Source organism: Diadema antillarum, unplaced genomic scaffold (genome assembly GCF_040938485.1).
Source record: "Diadema antillarum isolate AM-2024a unplaced genomic scaffold, OU_Dant_1.0 seq00000512_RagTag, whole genome shotgun sequence".
Taxonomy (NCBI): Eukaryota; Metazoa; Echinodermata; class Echinoidea; order Diadematoida; family Diadematidae; genus Diadema; species Diadema antillarum.
Window position 1 is genome coordinate 2,604,459 of NW_027271466.1, and position 27,706 is coordinate 2,632,164.

The following is a 27,706-nucleotide window of genomic DNA, read 5'->3' on the forward strand; positions in this document are numbered from 1 at the left end:
ATAGCTTTTTGATACATTGCTAGGGGAATTCCAAATAGTGGAGGGTGAGTTTTGAGCCCTTCTGAGAACTTTGTTTTAACGTTAAAGCAAGAGAAGATTAGGTAGATTTCTTGTTAGAATCTCTTCAATTAAAGATCTCTTAGACATTGACTTGATATGTACTGACAGTCACACTGTGATCTATCATTGTCATAGGGGAAAAAATTATTTATCATCATCATAGATTGATGTGAAAACAGAATGAAATATTCATGCATCTACATTGTATGCTGTTTTGTGATTTCAGGACAGCTTAGCACTATCATTATCCTCAATACCTTGATCTGCATTTTGCTTAGGAGTAACTCTTGTGTGCAGAGACCAAACAATTTATGTATATTGTGAGTGGACAGATGAATGATCATGAACTTGGCATTAAAGATCAGTCTTGAATTGTGTTGGTATATGCTTCATCCAGTGCCATGATGATGGAATAAGTAACAAACTTTATTGCAGCCATTGCACTTCCCTGTGGTTCAGGAGCTGTTGGAATACAGTCTGGTGTGATGTATGCATATTTATTGTGCAATGAACATTGAGATACATTGTATATGTGTAATATTCATCAATATGAAATATACTTCAATATATACGCTTTCTTACTTATGGAAGACTAGTAATGTAGGTTTTGGCTGATGCTCAATGTTGTATTTTTCCAATAGGGAAAATATGTGAATGAGATAATTTTAAGAGCATTCCTTTAATCATGAATACAAATGAATACAGCTCAGTGAACTCTGTTGTAGAAAAAAAATAATTTAAGCACCTCTAATACAGTACGTGCAAATCATGTTGGTTTACAGTGAAATTCCTACCTTGATTCTGCCACTTTTATAGAGCCACACATGTAAAAATATCTTTTATCGAGGTCTCTTCAGCACTTTTTTGTCATTCTGTTTTAGTTTTTGCATAGCCTCATAATTTAAAGAGAAAAAAAATGGAGTGGGACATTATTGTCACATGAACATGGCAGAAAGTTGTTAAAGTATTTGTTTGACTATAAGTGACCCTGCATCACAAAATGAACAGAAAGTTGCCAGACATGAAATTTTAGTTAAGAGCATAGTCTGAAAGAGCAGACTATAAGCTTTAAAATGATGTATAACTCAAATCAAATGGACTCTCCTTACCTATCTGAATATTGGAAAGAAAGCACACACTCAGGAAAAGTGTGAACTGAGAAAAGAGGCTCTGAAGTACAGTGTCTATTCAAGCGCTAAATCTGTACCAAGCCGTGCTGGCTGTGAAATGAATGGGACAAAAAACATGATGTAAACCACCGGAGTAATAACCATGAAGGGATTATCAGATTAAACTGAAATTGAGCATGCCTTATTAACACATTCTGTCAATAATTAATGCCAACTTTCAAGGCAGTAGCACTATCCTTTCAAAAGTTATTAGAGTTGAAAGTGAGGAGTGTATACAAGATTTTTAAGAAATGAAAAAGGGATTCTAAAGACACACCTAATCACACTATTCTACCAAAAAAATGTTCGAGATAAACTGCGAAAAAACACACTTTCCTGCCCGTTTTATGATCCCAAATTTTAGCATAATGTAGAAGTAGACTTGCTCTTTCAGAAAATATGAAAATGTCAAGATCGGCTAGGTTGACCCATTTCACCTATTTTCAGTCCTCGCACAAAATCAGTGTGTGCGACTTTTTGTTCGTTTTGTGATGCACAGTCACAGTGAAAGAGTACCTGACACCTACAACATCAGAATCTTTATACAGGAGAGCCCTGATATAATGAGCTTTTTGGGAAAAAAATCTACTCATACTGGATAGAGATAAAATAAAAGGCAAAATCACGCCATTATATCGGTTGTCTTGCTATATCTGGCCTCATTATACATACGTGTACATGTCACAAGGTTCCACTGATTTATTTTTTATTTTTTATATTGCTTTGATTGGTAAAATCTCTTGCTCTGACTCTGTTCAAGTGCTTCCAATTATGTGATTGTATGCATTTGCACATGAAACATTTATACTTAATGTGGACAGTGTTACATGACTCCATATCTTTTGTCTTTAAAATGTACTATCTTGTGCCAGTATCATATCAAAATCATGACTTTATGTGATGTCATTGATATGAAATTGTATTTAAAAATATGCAGTATTGTAATCATGTCATCAGTAGAAATTGATTACAGATCACAGGGTACACAAGTAGGTTTGTCTGGTACAAGGAAAAGTAATGTAAGCCAAGATATTTCCTGGCATTAAATTTTCGCAAATTTCAGCTTGCTGCCTTTTTTCCATGGTATTGAATATTTGCAAATTGCTGCTGGCATTCAGTGCAACAAAGTGTTGACAAGAACTTTCATGTGCATTTTAATTTTGCGAATCTTGGCTCTCGGGGAAATTTGTGAAATTGAAATACATGGGAACATTTCATCTTTCTTTTGACAGTACGTATTATTGCATGATGATTTCTTTCTCTGCCATTCACCTTCATACTTCAATACTCATTGCCCCCAATGAATGGGGTAAATGACTGAGATGTGTCTGTATCATATCTGCACATCAAATGCATTTTCTGTGTATGGGAGTAAGTAGTTTGTAGGTTTGTTTTGATTTCTCAGGCTTAGGATGCATAATTATTCAGACACTGTCAGGATTCTCAACATTCTTTATTGTTGTGTTGTAGTGGGAGATTGATTATTTTGAATTTCATGTATATGGGATTTATGAAAATTTGTAAATTATATTATCCTGGTTTTGCCAACTCCCCCCCCCCCCCCATAAAGAAATATTTTGCCTTAAAATCTTGTAAATCCAAATATTTTGTTTCACACTTCAAGCAAGGTTTAGATGTATTGATGCTGATTAGTAATTTTCAGTTGTTTTGATTTATGTTTGGTACATATTAAAGCAGTCATTCATATTTTTATCGCAATGTAAAGGAAAGAATCAAAACATAGACTCATTGCGCACAGTGAAAACAGGGTATTCATGATATTCAATATGACAGTTTTTTTTTCTTTAGTATGACAAATAGGTTTCCATTTACATCATGATGTCAAAACTCCAGTTTCTATGACAACAGCCATGCACAACCAATCAGATGGGAGTCTTGGAGTCATTACCATGGTAACAACAAGTATAAAAACTTTGGATCTTTGCAAACCTGTATTATGTGAAATGGACACCTCTTCAGAGGGCTTGTTCGTTCTCAGCTATAAATTGAGGGTTTTTTTCAGTGTTTTTAAACGAAACTAAACTGGTAATGTCAAGATGATATCAGCCTGTACCAATGCCAAATTGTGCTTTTAGGTTTATTTTTTTGTTTGTTTGTTTGTTTGTTTGTTTGTTTTTCTGCTACCGGTACTGAGAATGGTGATGTGTGCTCTCTTCATGTACTGGGTATTATTATATGTGCTGTCTTTACGTGGTCATATTTTTTGTCTTTCACTGATTCTCTCTATTGGTTGAAATATGAAATGTCAACATACAAGGAAATATTCTTTGAGAATCATGCAACTCAAGAACATTCATCATCAAATAAATTTTCTTTAAATCATGGAAAAGTATGATCTTTTTGTTTTTTATTTGTTCTGTGTTTTGTGAGCGTGTCAGCCTGGAGATTGCTGCTGAACAGACAAACAATGAAACAAAGGCATATTTTGAATATGTGTCAGGGAAAATTGCTAAAATATGCTAAAAATACTAGCGTTTTTCAATCTTTTTTTTCATCACTCTCCAGATGTAGTTGCCTACATGTATGTCCTGGTATAGCTTCCAATTAAGGAGCTGTGATTGGGATTACTGCAAACAAGATGAGTGTATACTATATCTATTAGAAGGGCCCATGAGGTACGTTCCAGAGATTGTTGAGTCACCCACAGTCTAATTCACTTTGATCCAATGCTAATTAGCCACTACTCAAGATATTTTAACTACTTGGTACATGTATAATATGTTAACTCCATCTCCCTCACAGACAGGAAGATGATGAATTCATGTCTCATTGCACATAATAACCAGCCACTCTCTATGGAAGTACAGTGTATATATGTTTTTATTATGGTAATTACTTTATCCCTATACTTATATCCCTATATATACTTATAACCAGTGGGCAGTAGAGAATGGTAAAGACACAGGGTTGCGCAAACGGAAATTGCTCATATATTGCTGTAATAAACATAAAAATTATTCAACTGGACATGTCTGGACACTAATCTGCATATCTATTTATATAGAACTGTATTTGAAGATGATACCATATTATAGTTTCATTTAAATTGCTGGCAATAATCAGAGAATTAAGTGATAAAACAGGCTATATCTACGAGGGTAAAATTTCAAACGCTTTCACAATATACAGCTGGATCAGATTTACACTTTTGCACATATTTTTGGACTGGATTAACTTTGTTTTATATGCTTTATCCTTATAAGTGATATTTCATTCCATTTAATTATTACCGCGTATATATCAACTGATATTTATAATGGTGATAATATAATAGAGCAGCATGTATACCCAATATTATGTTAGCGTAATTAAAATGAATCTTCAGATTGTTCAGGAAGATTGCAGCTTCAAGCATCAAACATCAAAGGCACAAATGCACCTGTGGAATTCTTTTGTCCATTCATAGAAAATAGCTTATTGAATACTAGTAGTTATACCCAGTAGGCAGTTGGAACTCGATCCATCTCTTGATGGTACCTCCTTGGTAGGGCGCCTACCTGGGAATCATAGTAAACAAAAGTTTATGATAAAGCCCAGTGAAAAAAAGAAAGAAAGAAAAGAAAATGAATAATTGTAGAGACAAAGAAAACAAGAAACATTTTCGATAAGCAAAAACTTTTGGAGACAGGAAGGCGGATCAACACCTCCCAGGACGAGTTACACGAGGCCGTTTTCTAAAAGTGCGGTGACCCCAAATACTATCACGTGGCTGTCTGTTGACATAAGGTCAAAGTGCCGGTTGTACAATAGGATGGAGCCCGTTACCGGCTAGATTGTCTAGAAGGGGAGACAATTTCGGCATGTAAGTAGACCTACTTCGCGTCACATCTATCATCACCGAAGATAAGGGCCTACTTTAGGAGCCTCAGTCATTGCCCAGATACCTCTAGGAGATTCACAACTCCAGGTAAAGGACGCAGAAGTCATGTCAAACGTGAAAAACAACATCCTCGAGAAGCTTGCGGCTCACGCGAGCGCTGCTGGAATCGGGTCGTCGAGTACGCCGGGCGTAGCGGCACGGAATGACGGTGCGGACACGGCGGCAGCGGCTGCCGTGGAAGAGGAAAAAGATATTCTGAACGTCTTGCCTGATATGCCCGCAGGACCTCTCGATCGCTACCGTGAGAATGCCAGTTTCGACTGGAAATTGTTGAAAGTTGCCTTCGAAGGGGAGGATTCCATCCGATACCACGTACGTCAATAGTAGGCCTACTGTACTAGAATTCTAACGTTAGGTGTTTAGACTAATAGTTCTACTTCTAGCATTAGTAAAATGTTTAACGTTAGATTAGTAAGACTAGAGGTCTAACTATAGTTACGATCATGATAAATGACCATTAAAATTATATTTTTGTAATTTACAGTGGCCTGTGCCTGTGCCTAGTGTAGATGGTAGCCAGAAGATTTGATTTAAATACAGGTTGCAGAATATTGATTCCAAATACAATAGTGCATGCATTGGAAGCATTGCTTGCAAACGTTGGACTATCCAGATCCAGTTAGGGAAATATATTCTACATTGTCATTGTAGTGTACCGGGTACCAGGTACTACTTTAAGAGCCTATGGCAAGACGTCTAATTACTGTTGAATCTGTAGTACCCTGGTACTATTTACTTACTTTTTATTACAGTTTAACTATCAGGGGCAGATCAACAATGTTTACAAGCATGCACGGTGTCTAGAATATGACTAGAAGGGTTTCTAGAATGCCAAAGAAAAGGCTAATTTTTAAAGTTAAAAACAATTTGTAAAACTCAGTGAGTCAAAGTTTATGGAAATCAACCCTCAAGTCAGACTAAAAAAGAGACTGTTTGCAATGAAGAAGATTTTAAAAAAATGCCTTCATTCAATGTTTTCTTCCTCAACATGGTTAGATGAACCACTCCTTAATATTATAGGAATCAATTTGAGTACTAAAATGCTATACATTGTAAAGCTTGTGATGTATAGCAGGCCATAGTATGGCAGGAAGACTATAGAGAGGTGTGATAGGGTCAAAATCATTTGTATGATGCACACCACAATGTATGATGGAAATTTGTTTTCATGAAATTAAGAAAAGAAGGAAAACATCCAGATATTTGGAATTTATTTTGTAGCATTAAATATTATTTTTCAATGTGATGATATCCTCATCTCAGTACAAAATCTGGAGAACATTGGAGAATGATCCCCTGTTCCAGCACAGCGAGCGTCCACTGACGATGAAGGAGGCAAGAGCCCTCGTCTTCCGGCAGCTCAAGCAGCTGAATCGCTACAACTTTATTTCCATGGAGAGCATCATTGAGAACCCCAACATCATCCACTGGTTCAACAACGCCATGATGCTGTATGAGCCGGCTCTTGCCACCAAGTTCAACCTCAACAAAAATGTGGGTAACCTGCAGTCTGTATGGCAGATCAGTGAAGATCTGTGCATATCATTGCTCTGCTAGAGTGTAGATGGATCCATGAACTACTCTGTCTGCATATATATTCTTTAAATTATTATAATGATGATAGGCTGGCAGAGCTCCCTCCAGGTCCTCTTACTAACAGCAAAACTGAAATGGATGCTTTGATACCCTAAAAGATCAATTATTCCTCATATTCTCAAGGTATCATTTTCAAGTTATATAATGTATAACTGTAATGGAATGAATTGAACAAGGTTGTTGTGAGGCCAGTAGTGTTTATCCAGTGGTGTTTTCATACCACATATTTTTGTTTGTTTGTTTGTTATCTAAAGTTGAAATAAGTGAATGGAAACATTATCATTATCAAATGTTATCCTAATTTTTGTTGATGTTGTTGAACATTTACATAAATGCTGTATTTTGATTTAATATTTGTCCATACTAATGTGCTTAGAAACATCAGTATTAAGTGTTATTTATTATCAATTATTATCACCATCATCATCATCATCATTATTATTATCATTATTATTATTATTATTATTATCATTATTATTATCATTATTATTATTATCATTATTATTATTATCTAATATTATCTGCAGATAGTAAAGTTAATGCCAGTGTTTTTCTTTTGAGATATTGATGCATACTTTGAGGCTGGTGCAGTACTTTGTCATCCCTAATTGAATCTAGAGACAAAACTATTGGGAGTAAAGAGAAGGGGGATTTGAAGTAAACATTCTAGGAATTGCAGCTCTGACAGGATTTCAGCTGATTGTCAAATTATATCTAAAACTGAGTATTGATAACAGAGAGTAATAATATAATATTGTGCCTTGAGCACGTTAGCTGTGTGGAATTGGCGCATTATAAGTACCCTGTATGATTATTATCATTATTATCATTATTGATATAAGAACTTTGTGCTTCATGGATTATTAGGCTGTGATGCAGCATAATATCCATTGTTTATTGTCCCTTATTTCTCAGAGGACAACTACATGGTGTAGATGTGAATCTAATAGTGATAATGAGACTAAAGATCTATTATCAATTTTCTCCTCCTCATGTAGCTGTTTGGACAGACACTAAGGGCCAGTGGTGCTGGACGCTATGAGGACATCATTGAGCAGAGCGAAAGATTAGAGGTAGGTATAGTACACCTTTTGAAGCTAGAAAAGCACTCTGAGAGCGCAGACCTCCGCCGAGCAGCTACTTTCCACTGATGATCTTGCTCTTCCATAGAGATCAGTGATTTCCACCCATACATGTACGTGTGCATGCTGAAAAATCGCCCGATTTCCCAATACAGTGGACTCCCGTTAATAAAGAAGTCCTCGGGACCAGCAGTTTTATTTCGTTATATCGAAATTTTGTTATAATCGAACAAATAAACAATAAAAATACATATTTTTTGTAACATCGCAGCCTGAATTTCTATTTCGTTGTAACCAGAATTTCGTTATCATAATAAACCGGGAGTGCACTGTATAGAAGCCTTTGTTACGTCATAAACCCTCAGCTGTGAGGCGCACCTCGCCCTAGCAGAAACTAGAGCACGCACCTTGTGTGTATGAAAACCTCAAAAATGTGCAGCATGAACTCCCAAGTTTATTGACCCTGCCTGCCAAAATATTGAAAATCCTTCTGATTATAAAATTCATAGAAATTTCCAGATCACTACTAAAATTTAATCATCTTTCCTTGTGTCATTCTCAACCTTTCCTGCAAGTTTCATCCAAATCCTTGGACAACTTTTTGAGCTATTTTGCACATGGACAAAGAAACAAAGAAACAAACTAACAAGCTATTAACAAACAAACCAACAAACCAAAGCTAATGAAAACATAACCTCCTCCCTTGGTGGAGGTAATGAGTAATCCTTTGGACAAAGTGTGAAATGACTGTTCAAACAATTGCATATGTAGCCTCCAAATTAATAATGCTTGTTGAAAAAAATAAATAAAAAGATAAAAGATAAGATGTTAAAGGATTTTACTGGTGATAGCAAAATTTGGCTGAACAAGCTCAAGTCAGTTTACCCCCAAGCCTTGTTGTTACAAGGTGTCTTATCTTTTTTTTTTAATGCTTATTGTGCATGCTGATTTGACTATTCAAATTTTTTAGTAGTCAGTATCATCCTCAACTTTGATATCATTTTGATTTAAAAGAAAAAATGAGTCTGTCTGTACTTTCATAGTAGAAGACCTGGTTGTTTTGTTTACAAATGAATGAAATTTTACCAAATCATTTTGAACTTGCAAGGGTTTTGACGAGGAATTGTGGGTTGTCTTTCATATTCCTGATGCTAGCAAAGCTAGCAATTTCCCACCATGGAGCTTAAAAGTCAGATGTTAACACCCTTTGAAAACTAGGCTGAATACTTTTCAAAATGGAATTGAACCTAAAATACCAATCCAATGTAATTAAATTAGCAGGTACCCACGTAGATGCAGCAAGGGTGAATACTTAGTTAGGGACCGGATCAGGAAACACTGTCGCAAATTCTTACTGGTAGGAGATCCAGTGGAACTGTTATCACTCAGTGTACAAAAGACAACATCTTTCCCAAGGTCCCTTGTTCAAATCCCTTTGCTGCCCTTAAACAACTTCAGAGAGACAAATCTTTGTTATCCCTTTCGTATTGATCATCTGGTACCTGAGCAGTAGTCACATGTAATCCTTGCAAATTGACCAAGTTCAATTTACTCCCAATTCTCACACAATTGCTGAATGTCTATTGCGCTGCGCATACAACATGCTATGTGCAAAATAATGGTAATTCAAGCCTAGCACAGATAAATCCATTATTCAGTCTTATAGCATTCACTGACATATGAAATCTTCATCAATTGTATATTTGGTGCTCCAAATTTCTTCTGTGGACTTCTTGATTGAAGCAGTTTTCTCTTCAGGAAATGCTCCAGCGCAAAAGGGATTAATTATGCAGAGAGTCATTAGAGTTCATTTCCTGCGTAGGGAAAAGAGCAAGTACATGTACCATCTGAAAGGAAGTGTGTAATGTCGAAGTCAGAAGCCGCATAGAAATTTCTCACTTTCTGATGACATGCCCTGCATCTGTTTTTCTAATTGAGCTGCTATGTTGTACCTTTCATCCACTCATTCAGAAACACATAATCTGTGAAAGACTGTGTGTGTCATTTTAGTGGTCTGTGTTATTGTTGAAGGTACCTGACATTTTATTTCAGGATTTTCTGTTTATTTCCCTTGCTGTCCTGGTAGATTGACAAGTCATCATGAAATTTGGTTAATTTGTGAAGGGCTCATGCAAGCAGAGACTAATGGAATAGTCAATGACTTGGATATACAGTAGATTTGATCTTTGATCTTTGACTTGATCTTCTTTTTTGTCAAAGATTTGTGATATAAAAAGGTTGTTCATTGTCCCACAGTACACTTAGATTTTCAAATATACGTTGCTCTTGAAAGATTGTGTTTTTCTTTTCTTCATTTTTTTTTTCAGGGTAAAGGGGCATTTTGTGTACTTGACAGAATGTGCACTTGAACCCATGCCACATTATGAGAACTTACCAACTTATCAACTACATTTCCAGGCATTGAAACCAAAAATCAGATTTCTTCCATGCAGTATATTTCTGTTTAATTCCGTACCATTGCTGCACTTCGTCTTTAAGATATTACATACAAACAATGTTCAGCTGTTTGTCTTTCACTATGTTTCATTTGAAGTGTCTCGAAGCATCTCTTTAATTTCCAAACCGAAACTGAACCCACCCCCACCCCCAAAAATAATAATTATGCATTAATCAAAGTAGATTATGCAATATTTTCTTGTAATCATGCGAAAGAAATGTTTTCCGAAATATGATTATTTTTAGAATCTTTATTATATTGCAAAAAGCTCTCATCTTTTGAAATGGAGTTTTCAATGGAAGTATAGGGGAGGAGGGGGAGGAGGAGGAGGAGGGAAGTTTTACCCTCATAGTGTGTGCTTTCATCATACAATACATACTCTTCGCTGTCACACCTCCCTGCTCTCTGCAATGAATAAACTTTTTAGAGTTCCTTAACCTCAGTTTGAGAAGCGTCGGTACTTAGTGACTTATAATGCAGACTGCTGTCGGTGTATACATGTAACTCACTGATGTCACATGTCAATAAGGGAATATGATATGAACATCCCATTTTTATCCCAGAGACTGGTTGTTACCAGAGCTTGTCTGTGGCATAACGTCACCATTGTTTACTCAAACTTTTCATTCAATTGAGTTTTACGTTGTAAGTTCTGTGACCTCACCAGACATACAGTGTGTACATTTATATTGGTGAATTTTTTTCCTTGTTTTCCAGGGTTTTATAGTCCAATATACATACAAATTACAATATGATAGTGAACTTTTTTGTAAGATAAATAGCTGCTGTAGTTTTTCTAAATACATACTATGATACATACAAGTGTATGAAAACAAATCAGAGCGAATTCATCTATCTAGGTATCTTTTTAAGGGTTGACAATCTTTCTAGTCGTGCACGTTTGAAGAGCAGGACTTGATATACTTAAGAAATCTCTTTAAGAGTAACAATGCATAATTGATGGTGTAACCAGATTCACTTAGCATTCCCCAGGTCTTTTTCCCCCTCCATCTCATTTAAAAAAAAGAAATAGATTACCTTAAAAGGAGAAATCATTTAGTAGCTTTTCATGTTTTTGGATTTTTTTAACTCTCGTACTGTTGGACGTGTAATCACCAAATATTGTGTGAAATTTAATGAGTAAGTGAGAGTCAGCCCAAAATGTTGACCTTATTTGGTGTATATTAAAAAAGAATACTACACCTGATTAGCCTTCCTGAGATAGTAGTAAATTGGGCATTGTTTGTCCCAAAAGATTTGGATGTTTTCAGTTTCTTGAATTTTTACTCGAATGAACTTTGATTTATAAGAGAATTCATGTAAAGAACATTGTTACGAAAAACAATAAAAAGATGTGTGATACATTCACTGAAATATATTTGGATTGCGCAAAGCTAGTATACATATAGATTTATGATAAGTAGTATACATGGCTAAATTTCACAGTAAATGGAACAAGAATGTTCACTGCACAAACAAACACACAAACAAACAAACAAATGAAAAGGCATTCATTGAGATTAACACTGATCTAATCCCACATCATACTTGTGTGACCTTTGACCAGATTATGGGCTGCTTTGCTCTCACTGAGCTGGCGCATGGCTCCAACACTCGTGCCATGAGGACAACCGCGACCTATGACCCCAGTACTCAGGTAAGATTGAAAACAGAGATCAAGTCAAGTGTTGCTGTTTTTCCTTTTGTTTTGTTTTGTTTTTTTTTTTACTACAGGTACTCTTTAGTTTGCACTGCCATTCATGGCATCTCAGTTGTAGATATGGAATGATTAAAGGTGTCACAACTTTGTATAAAGCACTTAATTCTATCATGTCTATTTTTTTTTTTTTAAATCCTCTTTTGGGAAGTGTTGTGTCCAGGTAATTTGAATACTTTAGTAGCACCAGTGACTAATAATTTTTATGCCATGTTGTAACAGCTGTATTTTGTTTGAGTGTGTGATTGTGAGGGGTTTAGCTTATGCAGTGACTTTATGCGAAATCATTAGTGTGATGAAATAAACTGTTGGGGAATTCATGTAAGTATACACAGTGAGCTTTATTTGTACTTGATGCTGACAAGCTGAACATTTGGATTTGAAAATGTCTAGTGCAACATTTTTCGTTTTTTGAGGAATGTAGAATACCCTCAAATATGTATAAATTTCCATATTATGTTACATGAAACTTCTTGCGTGAAAAGTTTAAATTGGAATTGCAAAACAAGAGGATGCAGAACATTAAGTCATTTGCTAGACTGCGCGTGTGAGAATAAAAGACCTTTTGATTGAATAAAGTTTGAGAGATAAGTGAGGCCATTATCTTCAAGGGAAGGTTTTAAATCAACATGCTCAGAGTACAAAGTATATAGTGTTTATATCAGTTCTGTTCCATCAGTGTAAGAATAAAGGCCGGTTTTTGAATGCAACAGGGTTATCACAACTTCAAATACTGGATGGCTATTAACATATTTGCAGCACTATTTGGTGCTCAGAGTTTGTCCGTTAGGTTGAGAGAACATGCGCCTGTGGAGTTCGAAAAATCTTACAACTGGTCACAAGTTCGATTTGAAATTTGAACTTGACATATGTGATGCATATATCTAACCGATATTGATAAAATCTAAACTTTCATATCGGTACAGGCACACTGTACAACATAACACATGTACAGTAAAGAAATATAGTTATGGGTAATATTAGCAATCCTTGTTAAGTAGTACTCCTATATTTTTAAGACAGAGTTTGGAATAAAGATACCCTGTTTAATGCTTTAGCAGTTTAGGTGTTTAGAATAAATGTACCGTCAATCACATGTTTAGTTTCTCACAGTTCTGTATTCACCTATACATACAGTATTCTGATATAGATACCTTAATGTAATATGTATGTGGGTTTTTTTTTTTTGTGTGTGTGTATTGCCACAGAAGATTGGTACTCTGATTTGTAATAAAATGGCCACTCTTTCAAGGCCCCTGAATTAGTCCATTGTATTTGCCACATGATCACATAATACACAACACATGCAGTAAGAATGCTGCAGAAAATTGTTATTGAATTTGCAGCATTTCCTCCAGCCTTTAGACCAGATACCACAGTTGTGTTATCATTTACGTATAATGCTTAGATCGCAATATGGTAAAAGTTAGAGCCTGGTAATCTTGCATGATTTTAACCTTGTTATTCCATCTAGATTGACTGTAAATAGTGCCAAAACTCAGGGATTACCCCAGTGGATTGATGAATTTATACTGTCTATGTTTGTTCCCCTACCCTTCTTTCTGATCCCACCAACCTCCCCTTCTTTCTTACCTTACCCCCTCATCCAACCTGGCAGGAGTTTGTAATTAACACACCAGACATTGAGGCAGCTAAGGTGTGGGTGGGGCTGTTGGGTAAACAGGCCACCCACTGCATCCTATACGCCCAGCTCTACACCCACGATGGCACCTGTCACGGACTCAACTCCTTTGTGGTCCCCCTACGGGACCCCAAGACCCTCCTGCCCCTCCCTGGCGTCTTTGTGGGGGACCTGGGGGAGAAAATTGGGCTGCATGGATTGGATAACGGGTAATGATTTGCTTGTGTGTGTGTGTGTTTGTTTGTTTGTGTGTTTGTGTATTAAGTTTTGTGATCATATTCAGAGTCCATTGATGTCATCATTAACCCGTTGAGGATGAATCCTCAACGGGTGTCTATGGGAAATGAGTGTTGTAGCAAAATCAGTCCGTCCACAACGGGTTAGGTAGATTTATGTAGTTGGGGCAGACTGAACATGAATGATGTTTTTCATGATGTTGAGTACAATAATATGGACTCATCGACTCTACTTTTTATGGAGTTTGAAGTTAAGATTGTCACTGTTATGACTATTTTGGATGAAATTTAGAACACAGTAAAGCTATCAATATAACATATGATTAAATGATAGATTAAGGTTTTTATTTATGATATGCATTTTCGAGCAATAATTCATTGTTCTCATTTTGTTCTTGAAATTAGGAGCTTCTAATCTTCCATGATCCTTCCCAGTCACAACTCCTCTCTAAATTGTCCACCTTTTTTGTAACATTATGTGGCAACTATTTTGCTTTAATAATCATTTTAACTTGCTTAGCAGGAAAATCATCAGTCCTTGCTCTCAATTTTGATTAAACCAAACACTCAGAATTTGCTTGACCTTTGCATGCCTTGATAACTCCCCCTCTGCCTTCAGCTGTGCTGCTCCAAAACTTTGGAATAAATTACCCGAGAAACTGAGGAAGGCATCATCACTTCAAATCTTTATTGAAGACTTATCTTTTTTGCAGAAGCCTTTGATTAATTTGTTATCTATTTTTCGTGTGTCTAATCAGTGACAATGTCAGGAGCTCTGTAACATCACAGTGCAGTAGAGTATATTTACATAGTAGCTGCGCTATAGAAATTTGTCTAATTATCATTATTATTCTCTGCTGCAGGTTTGTTTCCTTCCACAAAGTCCGCATCCCCAGGAAGAATCTGATCAATCGTACTGGAGATGTTACGGAGGGTGGTCAGTACGTCACTCCATTCAAGGTAAGATGGCTAGCAGCGAACTACAAATATATAGGTATTAATAGCTCATATGGACTCTTCTGACAATAATAATAATAATAATAATAGACATTTATAGAGCGCCTTTTCTACTGGATGCAAAGCGCTATGACATGTCATCCCTGGTCGCCATAGGAGATAAAATATATACAAAATACCAGGCAGTGACAGTATAAGTCCAGTGCACATAGAGGGACATCAAAATAAATAAGTCTTCAAGTTTTGTTTGAAATGATCAAGTGTGGGTGAAGATTTGAGAAGAGGAGGGAGCTTATTCCACAGCCTAGGAGCACAAGAAGAGAAAGCTGCATCACCAGCTAGTTTTTTTGTGTGTGGTTGAGTAAAGGTAACGGATGATGAAAGACGAGTGCGCCTAGAGTGAGAGTGTTGTACCAGACACTCCCCAATGTACTCAATAGGGCAAAAGTTTTTTTATGCTTTTGTTTTGTTTTTGTTTTTTGTTTTTTGATAGGAATGAATTTCCCAAGGCAAGAAAGTGGGCTGTGTAATGTGAGGTATATTTGTTCATTCATTTATATGAAGGGTAGATGATGTGTCTTCTGCCGTACTTCACCCATTACATAATAAGCATTATACAACACCTCAGAATGATGTCGAATTGTGATTGGCCAAGAACATGTCACATGACATTCAATAGAAAATACCTATCAAACTCATTGAGAGTGACAGCCATACAATAGGCCCCTGGCATGGGCCTATAGCACGGCTCGAAGGTACTATAGCACGGCTTCGCGGGGGGCTACTAATGCATGGCCGCTCACAGAGTTCTGTGGCTCACACCCGTAGCAAAGCGCCAGCAAACTACATTGTACAGTGTACGTGCTGGCCGGCTGCGCTGCGCTGCCGGTAAGTCTCACAGACCAGGCGCGGCGGAGTACGAGTACTGCAACGTTAACGTGTACGCGCAGTTACTTTACCTAGCTAGTTGCATGTATCGCGGCCTTTACACCTACTGCTGTGTTTTTACTTTTGACTCTGATCTGCTACGTGGACCACAGTGATCCCAACAGCAAGGCTTCATTTCAAGTTGATCGAAACCGTAATTTGATTATTTTTCTGTGTTTTTATACAAAATCATTTTCGGAAATAGACAAAGTCTAGACCTACTACTAGATCTACCGACATCTCAGATCGACCTAACAGTCAGGCCTAACTCGATCTAACGTTAGCGTAGAATGGGTATAGACCCTGCGGAGTTCGTGATTCCTGTGACTGTGTGGTCGAATCATGACGAGTGTTTGAAAGCAGTACACAGGGTGGTTTACATTTCTCTGCCTAATTGTTACATTTATTTTTGGGCCTTCCTGAGTTGGCGGTCACTAATTTTGTATTGTGATTGTGGACAAGGTGTTGTATAAAACGAATAATTTATGATTTTGTTCGTGCATTGGGGCACGTAATACCGCACTCGGCTCGAGATTCGCCACTGGTCTATTCAACGCGGCGCTACGCGCCTTGTTGAATAGACCAGTGGCTCATCTCGCGCCTCGTGCGATATTCGTGCCCTATGCACTCACAACTCATAAATTATTTGTATATTAATTTCCTCTTTGTGTTGATCATTATATACAGGGTATATGGCATGATATGCTAATCCCAGGCCATGAAACAGGCAAGTGATGTGATATATTTCCATTGTACACCTTGAATTATCCCAGGATCCCAACAAGAGATTTGGAGCATCCATTGGTGCTCTCTCGTCCGGCCGTGTGGGCATCACCACCATCGGTCTGGGCAACATCAAACTGGCCATCACTATCGCTGTCCGGTACTCTGCCGCCCGCAAGCAGTTTGGACCTACGCCCGACGAGGAGCTACCGGTGCTTGAGTACCAGATGCAGGTGAGTTCTGGATTAACCCTTTGTGTGCCTTGTGTGCTGATTTGCACAGATTACCCCATCATAGCTTTGGACACACTGCCAAAAGGTGCCAAAAGTTTCTAACATAAGGGTTAAGTTCAGTTCAGTTCGATTCAGTTAAATTCAATTGTGCTTTATTCCCATCCAACAAAAGGTAGTACAAAGACAAAGTTACATTTGATTAATAAAATTGATGATAATTTGAAGAAGTACGCATCATAAGTTCGGTACAAAACATATGAATGAATGAATATGCAAAGATAGTAACAATGCATACTTTGCAATGGTGACAGTAAGTAAATGTAGTGATGGAAAGGAGTGATCCCCTGAAAGCGGAGCTTGTAAAATGTGGATCACTCAAAAAATCTAAAACTTGAAAAAAGTTACATAATCTAAGTCTATGAAAGTATGCCATGTAATCTTTGTGTTTTTGTGGCCTCAAGTGTGCTGCTTGTACCTAAAGTAAATGGACAGGTATGACACCGGTGTCTCCTTGCATTGATCTACATGTAGTCTGATTATATGGCATGCCAACTTTCTATAAACTTGTTGTATACCATAGCAATGGAGACTCATCCCGTACGTTGCAGCAGCCTACATCCTGCACTACTTCTGTGACAGACTGTATGAGGGTCTCGTGGAGTGCCAGGTAGCCCTCATGATGGGGGACCAGAGTGAGCGACAGGTGAGAACATGGGTGTGGTGGGGGCTGAGGTCTGCAGGTTCAGTGCCTGGGTGCAGTGTAAGGTTGTGGCTTCAAATCCCAGGTTGGCTTGTGAGGTTTTCAGCTTCAAAATCATTTTTGTTTGTTGGGGGGATAGGACAAACTGGCGGTGGACTTTGCAACAATAAGTACTACAGAAACATTCCAGAAGCTTTCCTTGTGGTCTCAGAAATTCTTAGAAATTGCAACAGATTGAAAAATTGCTCTTCTCTGACGTAATTAATAAGTATCAGATTAAGCAGTGTCTTTATTAGTAACCATGAAAAAATTATGGGTATCCATACTCAGGCAGGATTGGAACTTATGACCTCCTTATTACAGAACATGCGTTTTCTCTACCAGACCACCGAGCTTCTGCCCGACAGGCAGTGCTGGTTCTAATCCTTATAGCATGCAGTGGGTACTGCATATTTTTTCAAATTCATGAAATTCTTGCATCAAGTTGTTTTGTGCAAGTTGTGCAACTGATTGACAAATTTCCGTACATCTTAGAAATTGCCACATTTGTTGAGGAATGATTCCCTTTTTTTTCCCCATTGATATGTTAATTGTTCCAGCTTCAATATTTCTGGTTTTGAAATGTGTTTTTCCTTTCTTTTGCTTTGTTTTGCATTGTCTTGACTGTAGGCAGAGCTAGGAAAGGAGATACATGCCTTATCCAGTGCCAGCAAACCCATGAGCAGCTGGTTAGCCAGAGACTGTATCCAGGAGTGTAGGGAGGCCTGCGGGGGTCATGGATACCTCTGGGGTAATAACAGTGATCAATGATGATAATGATGGCAATAGTAAAGATATGAAAAACAATAGGAATAATGATGTTAGTGATGAATTATGATAATAACGATATGAAGTGATGATGATGATATCTAAGGGAATATCCAAAAACAAAGAGGTTCTAGTAAAAGGTGGGTCCCACCTTTTATTAGAACCACTTTGTTTTACTTGTTTTGGATATCTCAGCTATTTAAAAACTGATTTTCATCAAATAACTTTGAATTCCTCTTAGAATTGTATGCTCTTTCATATTTCATAAAAGAGGTTTCTAAATGTCTCACAAAATGTTAAAACCTGAATCCTCATCTGAGCCAGGACTATACCATCCCTTTAACAAGAACAATAATAGGCTCTTATTATGGTCATCTCATTTTTAAATGCTTAAACCTACAGCTATTAGCAGAGACAAAATTTCAGTCAATGATGTACTGTGAATAAGCACTGTCATTTACACGAACACATGTGATTCAAGTTTATTAGGTAATACAACATGCATTCAATAATTGATCAGATGTCATGAATCCAATAACATTGCTAATTTTCAGTGTGTGTGTTTCTGTAGTAGTTTGAAGTTCTCTGTTTCTTGTCTGTATGCTGACATCTGTTCCTTCTGCATTACATCAACAGTCAACAGGTTTGGAGTATTGCGTGATGACAATGACCCTACCTGCACCTACGAGGGCGACAACAACGTCCTGCTGCAACAGACCAGCAACCACCTGCTTGCCCTGTCGGCTGCGAAGCGGAGGGGTGAGCTCACAGTTAATATTCTTTTATTACCCAGTCTTCTTATCCCTTTTGAAAAATCATTCCAAGTTCATACCGTTCACTAACCATTACTATCCCAGTGATGTAGACACCAAGGAATTGGTTTCATTGTCCAATGGCATGTTCCAATGTATCTAAGCAATTATAACATGAGGGGGTGTTTCATAAAGCTGTTCTTAAAGTTACGACTGACTTAAGAATGACTGGTGATCAGTTCTTGTGCTGAATTATTGAAATTCTGATAAGTATGGAACATCAGAATGTGTTCCAGTTGTTCTTAAGTTGTTCGTAACTGAAGAACAGCTTTATGAAACACCTCCAGGTTTGAATGCTGGTGTGCACAAAGAGTAAAGTGAGATGGTTTATGTGAATTTTTTAATGAGTCTCTCAGATGCGAGAACTCCTGCTGCAATCACTGTTCCATAAGAGGGACAGGATATTTTTGCCCCTTACTAGAGGGAACACGTCAGTGGAACATGACCCTATTCACCTGACCTTTAACCTATAGCCTAGATTTTACTAGTAAGCTTGCTGTCCTCTTATTATCTTGATGGCAAAGCAACCTACAGCTTTTTGTACCTGAATACAAAGACCTATGATTCGCTTCTAAGGTGAATGGTATATGTTGGACCAATGAATGCAACTTTTCAGACTATCATGGAATCATTAAATCATACATTGCTCTGTCACTTGACTATATCCTGCTCTGTTTAAAGGGATCAAATAATTTCGGTTGAGACCTAACTTCAGGTTTCTAACATTTTTGTGTGAGATAATGAGAAACCTGTTATGAAATATGAAAGAGCATGTAATTCCAAGAGGAATTCAGAGATGATTTGATGAAAATTTGTTTTGAAATGGCTGAGATACCCAGAGTAATCCTGATAAAAGGTGAGACCACGGGACAGTTTATTACGGTCGCTTTGTGTTACTTTGTTTTTGATGTCTCAGCCATTCCAAAACCAATTTTCATCAAATAAACTTTGAATTCCTCTTAGAATGGTGTGCTCTGTACTAATTCACACATGGTTTCTTGATATCTCGCACAAAGTTAAAAGCCCAATCCTCATCTCCACCAATACGTTGTTGTTGTTTTGGTTTTAATGGTGTGTATCACTCTGAATTGAGTATTTATACCATCTCTGTACAATATTACTATACCATGCCTTTAATCTTTTTGCAGGAGAGACCATTTCTTCCCCTGTTGGCACCATGAACTTTCTGGACAATATGTTTGACATCATCAAACAAAGGTTCACAGCAAGTACCCTTGAGGAGGTTATCAGACCCCAAGGTGAGACGGCTCAAAGTGACAGATGTTGAGTAGTGGTATGGGCATTTCAATGAAGCAGAGGGGAATTTTCACACCATACAAAAGCAATTTCTGCAAGGAAGCTTTATTTGTTTCTGTGGTCTAGTAAGATTTTTACAGGTCCTTTGTAATCTTGACATTTTTTTTTCGTCTCATTTTCCTTGATGCATTTTTGAATTTTTTTCCCCCATAAGATTGCTTAGATTCTTTAGTTTTCTGTTGTTCTCATGAACTTTGTCTCCGTATCATCTTTTGACTTGCTTGCCTTTCTCTCAAGACTTAACATGATGTGCTCCAAGTTATATCATGAATGATAGCATTATCAAGGGTTATGATTAATTAACTGTGAATCCTGAACAATTTATCTAAATCATTGTAAACCTCATTGCAAATGGTAGTAATGACTACAATATATAATTCATTAAATTGATACCTGCTTGAATCCCATTTGCCTGGCTGGTGTTGATCCTAGGTATTGGGTGTTTTTTTTTACTCTCTATATTTAATTTCCTTGTTTTATCTTGTGTCAACTTCTTCCCTTGTGCACACTTTTCTCTCCAGAGTTTGTTGCACAAGGGCCTAAAAACCATGACAATTACCTTGTTATATCAGGTTTCTCACTGTAACATGATACAAAAACAAGGAAATACAAAGAGTTGAGACTTGCAAAATCACTGTGGTATGAGAGGGTTTTGATATCAGACCTCTTTAAAACGATGTTCCACCGTATTTGCTCTTGTGTGTATCAATGTGGATGATAACTTTGTTACCTCCGCCAAGGGAGGAGGTCATGTTTTCATTACCGTTTGTTTGTTTGTCCATGTGCAAAATGACTCAAAAAGTTAGGAACGGATTTGGATGAAACTTGCAGAAGAGTTTGAGAATGACACAAGGAACAGATGATTCAATTCTGGCAGTGATCTTGAAATTTTTATGGATTTTATGAAGGATTTTTGATATTTTGGCAGGTAGGGTCAAAAAACTTTGGAGTTCAAGCTGTGCATTTTTGAGGTTTTCATATGCACACTAAAGTGCGTGCTCTAGTTTCTGCTGGGGCGAGTTGCACCGTGCACCTGAGGGTTGATGATGTAACAAAAGGCTTCTATACTGAGAATTTGGGCGATTTTCAGCATGCATATGGGTCGAAATCACTGATCTCTATGGAAGAACAAGATCATTGCTGGAAATTAACTGCTTGGTGTAGGACTGCACTCTCAGAATGCTGCTCTAGTTTCTTGAATATTTCATTGATTTCATTGATGTTTCTTTGAATCAAATCCCCACCAGTGATCATCGATGCCTATCGCTGGCTGGTGGTGTACCTCCTCCAGGAGAGCTCCCACAAAGTACAGCACGAACTGATGAACGGCAAGGATGCCTTCACCGCCCGGAACGACTCTCAGGTCTACTTCTGCCGCTCCCTGGCCCTGGTCTACATGCAGGTCTGTTCCTATATTCCCCATCAGTTCTTCCTAAGACCTAGACCAGATGCTGTTGGTTAGGGTCTGTGCTGTAGGCAGTACGTTCTTGTATTTGGTCCACCAAGAAAATGAATTAAACCTTGTCCCTCGTCTTTGTCAAAGTGCAGGATAAAATTGCAGCCAAACTGGGCAATGTCTGTTAATTATTCACTGTTAAACTCACCCTGAGGGAAGAATAATCCTGTACACCATTTCTGTCAAAACTTTGTGATCAGAATAGCTGTACGAAATGCAGCTAGTGTTATCCTATCAGGAGTAGGGAATGCAAAACTAATTCAGACTGTATATTGTTCTACATTTGGACCCTGGTGAGAGCAAGAACACTATAGATTTTGAGCCTCATCCTGCATCCGTTCAGTAGTAGTACATGAACCTTTTGCTGGAGTGCATACAGGCACTTTAAACTGTGAAGATTCTGTTCATATAAGGCCTGTGAAGAGATGGCTACATATATCTGACAAAAGTTGGTTCAGTTAATGACATCCTTGTGAGTCAACACATGATGTTTGTTCAAAGCCCAAGTCTTTTCCTCTTTGAAGCTCAGGTGAGCATCAAACCCCATGGAACATTGGTTTAGAGTATTAACCTGTTGAAGACGATTCCCGAGAATACTCGGGCAGGTGTGTATGGGAAATGCGTGCTATAACAAAATCAGTCCATCTTCAATTGGTTAAGCTCATCAATCACCTAACGGGCTGTCTATATTTATGATTGATTTGCTGTCATGATGGATGACAGCTCTTTCAAAATGGAATTTTGTTTGTTTCATTTTTCCATCTGAGAAGATAGCTGGATTGTGGTCTAAAGTCAACAAGAGGACCAGTCTCTACTCAGCTTGTGCTGAATGTCATGTACTTAGTGCACATCAGCGAGTGGATGACCCTGTCAATTTGAACCATCCACTCATGTTGGATGATGTATCAGACAGTGTAAAGTGTGTGCAGGAGCTATGCTTTGTGAGCTTGCAAAGATAAATTGAGTGGAAAAAAAAAATGTGAATTCATGTACCATACTACAACATTCTCAACAAGTTTTTGAGGGTTTTTTTTTTTATTCCTTTCGAGTAACACATTATATAACACTTTATAAGTATTGAGAAGGGTTTCCGACACTTTTGACCCACTAGACTTTGATGTGAAGTAGTACTTATGAATGAATGATTTCCTATCCCCATTTGGACTGTAGCACACACTGTTGGATCAGTTCTGGCAGTACGTTGAGGGCGCCGATCTACTCCCTGAGCAGCGGGCTGTCCTCACCAAACTCTGCAGTCTGTTTGGTCTGTGGAGCCTTGAGAAACACATGTCCACACTCTACCAAGGTTTGTATGTTAGCATTTGCCTCCATGCATGATGGTTTCACTCTGTGAAGAATTGCAGGTCATGTGGAAACATCCAGACATTTTTTTTTCCAATCATGACGCAAATCTCTCGTTTGAAGAGGCTACACCCCAGTAAATAATGCCAGTGCATATCTTGGCAATCAATGACTTAAAGTCAAAGATATAAAACACCTGTTTCTTGACCCTGGCCTAATCTAAGCATCAGTCATCGCCACAGCGCCACAGGAGGGGGGGGGGGGGGGGGGGGGGGGGGCACCGCGAGAGGAGGAGATTGTTTTGGTTTTGGCATGGGCCATGTAGCTCCATGGTGCGTGTGTGTGTGTACGTGTGTGTGTGTGAGTGTAGACATTCAGCGTATGCAGACAGAGCATGCCTGTACTGTAGTGACCGTAACTATTGTCATTCCATTTTGCTCTCCCCTTCTCCCTCCCCCATCTCTCCCCCCTCTCCCTCCCTCTCTCCCCCTCGCTCTCCCCCCCCCCCCCCCCCCCCCTCTCTCTCTCTCTCTCCCTCTCGCCCTCTTTCTCAATGATCCAGTCAGCAGGCTGATTGTAACCAGGGAGGTAGTCTCACCTCCCCGTTGTAACTCACTGCCAAATAGCACATTGTCAGCACCGGCAAACTGGCAATGCTCTCCTTCTTATTCCTGTATTTTCGTTATTTACGGGTCGATTTTTTTCGTTCGAAATGTAAAATGGATGACCATAGAATTTCTCAATAGAATATAAAATTGAAAACTTTAGAAAGGATAGAGAAAATTGAGTTCACTTTGAATGGTCTGCCACAGGCAGATATCCTTATCATGCTCTTACGTAATACGACAGCTGCTTTCTCAATGATCCAGTCAGCAGGCTGATTGTAACCAGGGAGGTAGTCTCACCTCCCCGTTGTAACTCACTGCCAAATAGCACATTGTCAGCACCGGCAAACTGGCAATGCTCTCCTTCTTATTCCTGTATTTTCGTTATTTACGGGTCGATTTTTTTCGTTCGAAATGTAAAATGGATGACCATAGAATTTCTCAATAGAATATAAAATTGAAAACTTTAGAAAGGATAGAGAAAATTGAGTTCACTTTGAATGGTCTGCCACAGGCAGATATCCTTATCATGCTCTTACGTAATACGACAGCTGCTGGAGTCATCAAACCCTGGCTTGGCCTCCAGGTTTGTCACGCCTGAGCAGAAAGTTTATTTGCAATGGACAAGTACTTCGACTCCCAACTCCCAAACGACAAATATACGCACCCCACTTTGGGTATGCCCCAGTTGGGGACTCGCCTCAAACGAGGGATTGACGGCATGGTGACCCTGCATCACGAAACCAACAAAAAGTCTCCAGACATGGATTTTTAGTGAAGGGCAGATTCTGAAAGAACAGACTCTAAGCTTCAAAATGATGTTTAACCCAAAACAAATGGACTCTCTTAACTTATCTAAATATTGGAAAGAAAGCACACACTCTGGAAAAGTGTGAACTGAGAAAAGAGGCTCTGAACTACAGAGTCGATCTCTTCAAGCACTTAATCTTTACCGAGCCATGCCTGCTGTGTAATGATTGGGACAACAAACAGGATGTAAATCACAGGAGCACTAACGATGAAGGGATTATTGGATTGGGCTGAAATTAAGGATGCTCCATTAACAAATTCTGTCCATGATTAATACCAACTTTCAAGCAGTAGCATTATCCCTTCAAAACTTATAAAAGTTGAAAGTGAATAGTGTGCCAAGGATTTTCAAGAAATGAAAAAGGGGCCTCTGTATAGCATACCTGATCACACTACTCTATGAAAAAAGGGTTGTACAAAAACTGCTGAACACACACTTTACCATTCACTTTATGATCCCAAACTTAGAAATTATGTAGAAGAGGAGCAGCTCTTTCAGAATTTATGAAAAAACTTAAGATTGACTTGGTTGACCCATTTCACTTTTTACGAGTCTCACGTAAAATCAAGGGGTGCGACTTTTTGTTCGTTTTGTGATGCACGGTCACAATTGCCTGTTAGTTACCTTTCCAGCATCACCATCTGTAAGCACCATCTGCAGTTTGTGCAAACAGATCATCAACTGTCATAACAAAATTAAGTTGTCTTTACATGCTGTACATTGACTGAAACTTGGTGAGAAATGCCAGTGCTTCACAAGACTTCGTACGTGCGTGAATTACAGGGAAAGGTTTTTTTTTCACATTCTTTCTTGTTTTCTTTTGATTCTTTGACTCTTTTAGTTTATCTTATTTCAGTCATGTTTCTTGCAATGAAATCATGAAAAATCTGTCAGCGTTAAATTTGTCAATAAAGTATACCCTTGGGCAGTGTTGCGCAACAAGTAAGCCTAAACAACTAAAACAATAGTGCAGAGCCTGATAGAACATTTTTTTTTTTAATGGCTAGTTTTTTTACCATTTCATTTCTGTATAGCAGTATAAAGGAGTACCAAGATGTAATGTAGCACTGTTCACCCTTTTTGTGCCAGGGACTTTGGAGAATATATGAAGTGCAATAGGGTTTTCTGTACCAATCAGTGCTTATAAAAGCACACAAAGGTTTAAAGATGAGTCAAATTCACCCCTCCCTTCTGGCTGCTATACTTTGATCCTCACAGGTGGTTACTTTTCGGGTGCGGCCACCGCCCGTCTCATTCGAGATGCCATCCTCCAGCTGTGTGGTGACCTGAAGAACGATGCGGTCTCCCTGGTCGATGCCCTTGCCCCCACTGATTTCATCCTCAACTCTCCCATTGGTTCTTCAGATGGACAGGTGATTAGCTGCTCTTGTGTCATTTGTGTTTACCGCGTATGTGTCTTCTGTGCAATCCTTAAAGGGATCTATATGTTTGGTTGAGACCTAACTTCAGGTTTTTAACATTTTTCCATTAGGTAATGAGAAATATCTTGTGAAATATTAAAAAGCATGTAATTCTAAGAGGGATTCAATGCTTATTTGATGAAAATTGGTTTTGAAATGGCTGAGATAACCAAAACAGAGAAATCATGTTAAAAGGTGGGATCCACCATTTATTAGGATCATTTTGTTTTACTTTGTTTTTTGATGTTTCAGCCATTTCAAACCGATTTTCATCTAACAAACTTTGAATTCCCTTTAGAATGGTATGCTCTGTATCATTTCATATGTGATTTCTTGGTATCTCGCAAAAAGTTGAAAGCCCAATCCTCATCTCCACCAATACCGGTACTATACTATCCCTTTAAAGTCGGCGTTGAAGAAAAACCAATAGCCTGTATACTTCGATAAACCATCACATGTTGTGAATTCTTTGTTTCTTATGTGAAACAAAGTTTTGTTTTGCATATCATGTCAGCATCAAGCATAAATGGTATTTGATATTCTTTATAAGTATGAGCTCACGAAAAAAAATCTTTTCCATTGCTATTTCATTGCTGGGGACTGTGCATCCATTTTGTGTAAGACTGCAAATACCACAGATGGTGGGAGAGCATTCATGAGTTCGTTTTAACCCGTTGAGAACGATCTGATTTTGCTACAACATGCATTTCCCATAGACACTGAATTACCCGAGTATACTCTGGACTTAATTGTCCTCAACGGGTTAAATATCCCAAGTGAGCATGCGTCTTGAAGTCATTCTGGTTTGAACACTATCAACAGTAATGTGATGGAGTATATATTTGTGTTACTCTCACCCACAGATCTACAAGCGGCTGTACAATGCTATCCTCCAAACCCCGGAATGCCTGCAGCGACCTGATTGGTGGAAGGAGTTCCTCGATAAGCCTGTGATTGGCTCACTGCCCACCGCCAAGCTTTGAATTTTGCATGCGGATGGGGTGACTGGTCAAGATGCAACTGAAATGGATCATGATGTTGAGAGTGTAAATAAAATGGATGTGATTGTAGGGTTAAACAGCATTGGCAGTATTGAAGATTAACCTGTTGAGGACGGGCTAATTTTGCTACAATATGCATTTTCCATAGACACTTGCCTGAGTATACTTGGGACTCGTCCTCAACGGGGTAAAAATGATACTGTTGTGTTGCTGATGGAGAGATGATTTTGCTTTGTGTTGATGAGGAATGGGAAGCATCGATAGTGAAAATGAAGATGACAATAATTTACCGTCTCAAACGTGATGCTTATCTAACAATGATATTAACCCGTTGAGGACGGTTTGATTTTGCTACAACACGCATTTTCCATAGACACTTGCCCGAGTATACCCGGGACTCGTCCCCAACGGGTTAATGATTAAAATGATGCCATTGGAAGAGGACAGATGGAATGGTGTAATTATGGTGATGATGGTGGTGATGGTGACGATGATGATGACAATGGAGACTTATTCAGTAATAATCGTGGTATGGATGACAACATTGATGACATGTATACCCCAGTAAAAATACATCTACAGGGTTGACAGTTGGCATCTACAGTGGCAGAGCTACTAATGAATCAGTTGTATTATGTTCTAGGAACTTCAATATTACTTGATGTTTGATGAGTTTGTGATGAGTGTAAAGCTTAATAAGTATGAAAATTGAAGTATTTTGCATGTTTGCGATGTAATCTTATACCACAATATTCCTTTTGCCAAATCTTTAT

General features: G+C 38.2%; 1 protein-coding gene across 1 annotated transcript; it reads left to right on the plus strand.

Moving 5' to 3' along the window:
* Positions 1-5,144: 5,144 nt before the first annotated feature.
* On the plus strand, positions 5,145-27,667 carry LOC139734195 (peroxisomal acyl-coenzyme A oxidase 3-like). The gene is made up of 15 exons (XM_071645000.1): positions 5,145-5,442; positions 6,394-6,624; positions 7,725-7,799; positions 11,834-11,923; positions 13,602-13,834; positions 14,725-14,821; positions 16,519-16,701; positions 17,282-17,404; positions 18,071-18,191; positions 18,845-18,967; positions 20,169-20,279; positions 21,585-21,739; positions 22,964-23,099; positions 25,730-25,884; positions 26,796-27,667. Exons 1-15 carry the CDS (start codon positions 5,176-5,178, stop codon positions 26,913-26,915), a joined length of 2,220 nt encoding a protein of 739 aa, XP_071501101.1. The 5' UTR covers positions 5,145-5,175; the 3' UTR covers positions 26,916-27,667.
* The last annotated feature ends 39 nt before the right edge of the window (positions 27,668-27,706 follow it).

Coding starts and splice junctions, on each gene's coding strand:
- LOC139734195 (XM_071645000.1), top strand. CDS start 5,176: ATGTCAAACGTGAAAAACAACATCCTCGAGAAGCTTGCGGCTCACGCG. Junction 18,968..20,168: donor GTCGGCTGCGAAGCGGAGGG/GTGAGCTCACAG, acceptor ATCTTTTTGCAG/GAGAGACCATTTCTTCCCCT. Junction 23,100..25,729: donor CATGTCCACACTCTACCAAG/GTTTGTATGTTA, acceptor TGATCCTCACAG/GTGGTTACTTTTCGGGTGCG.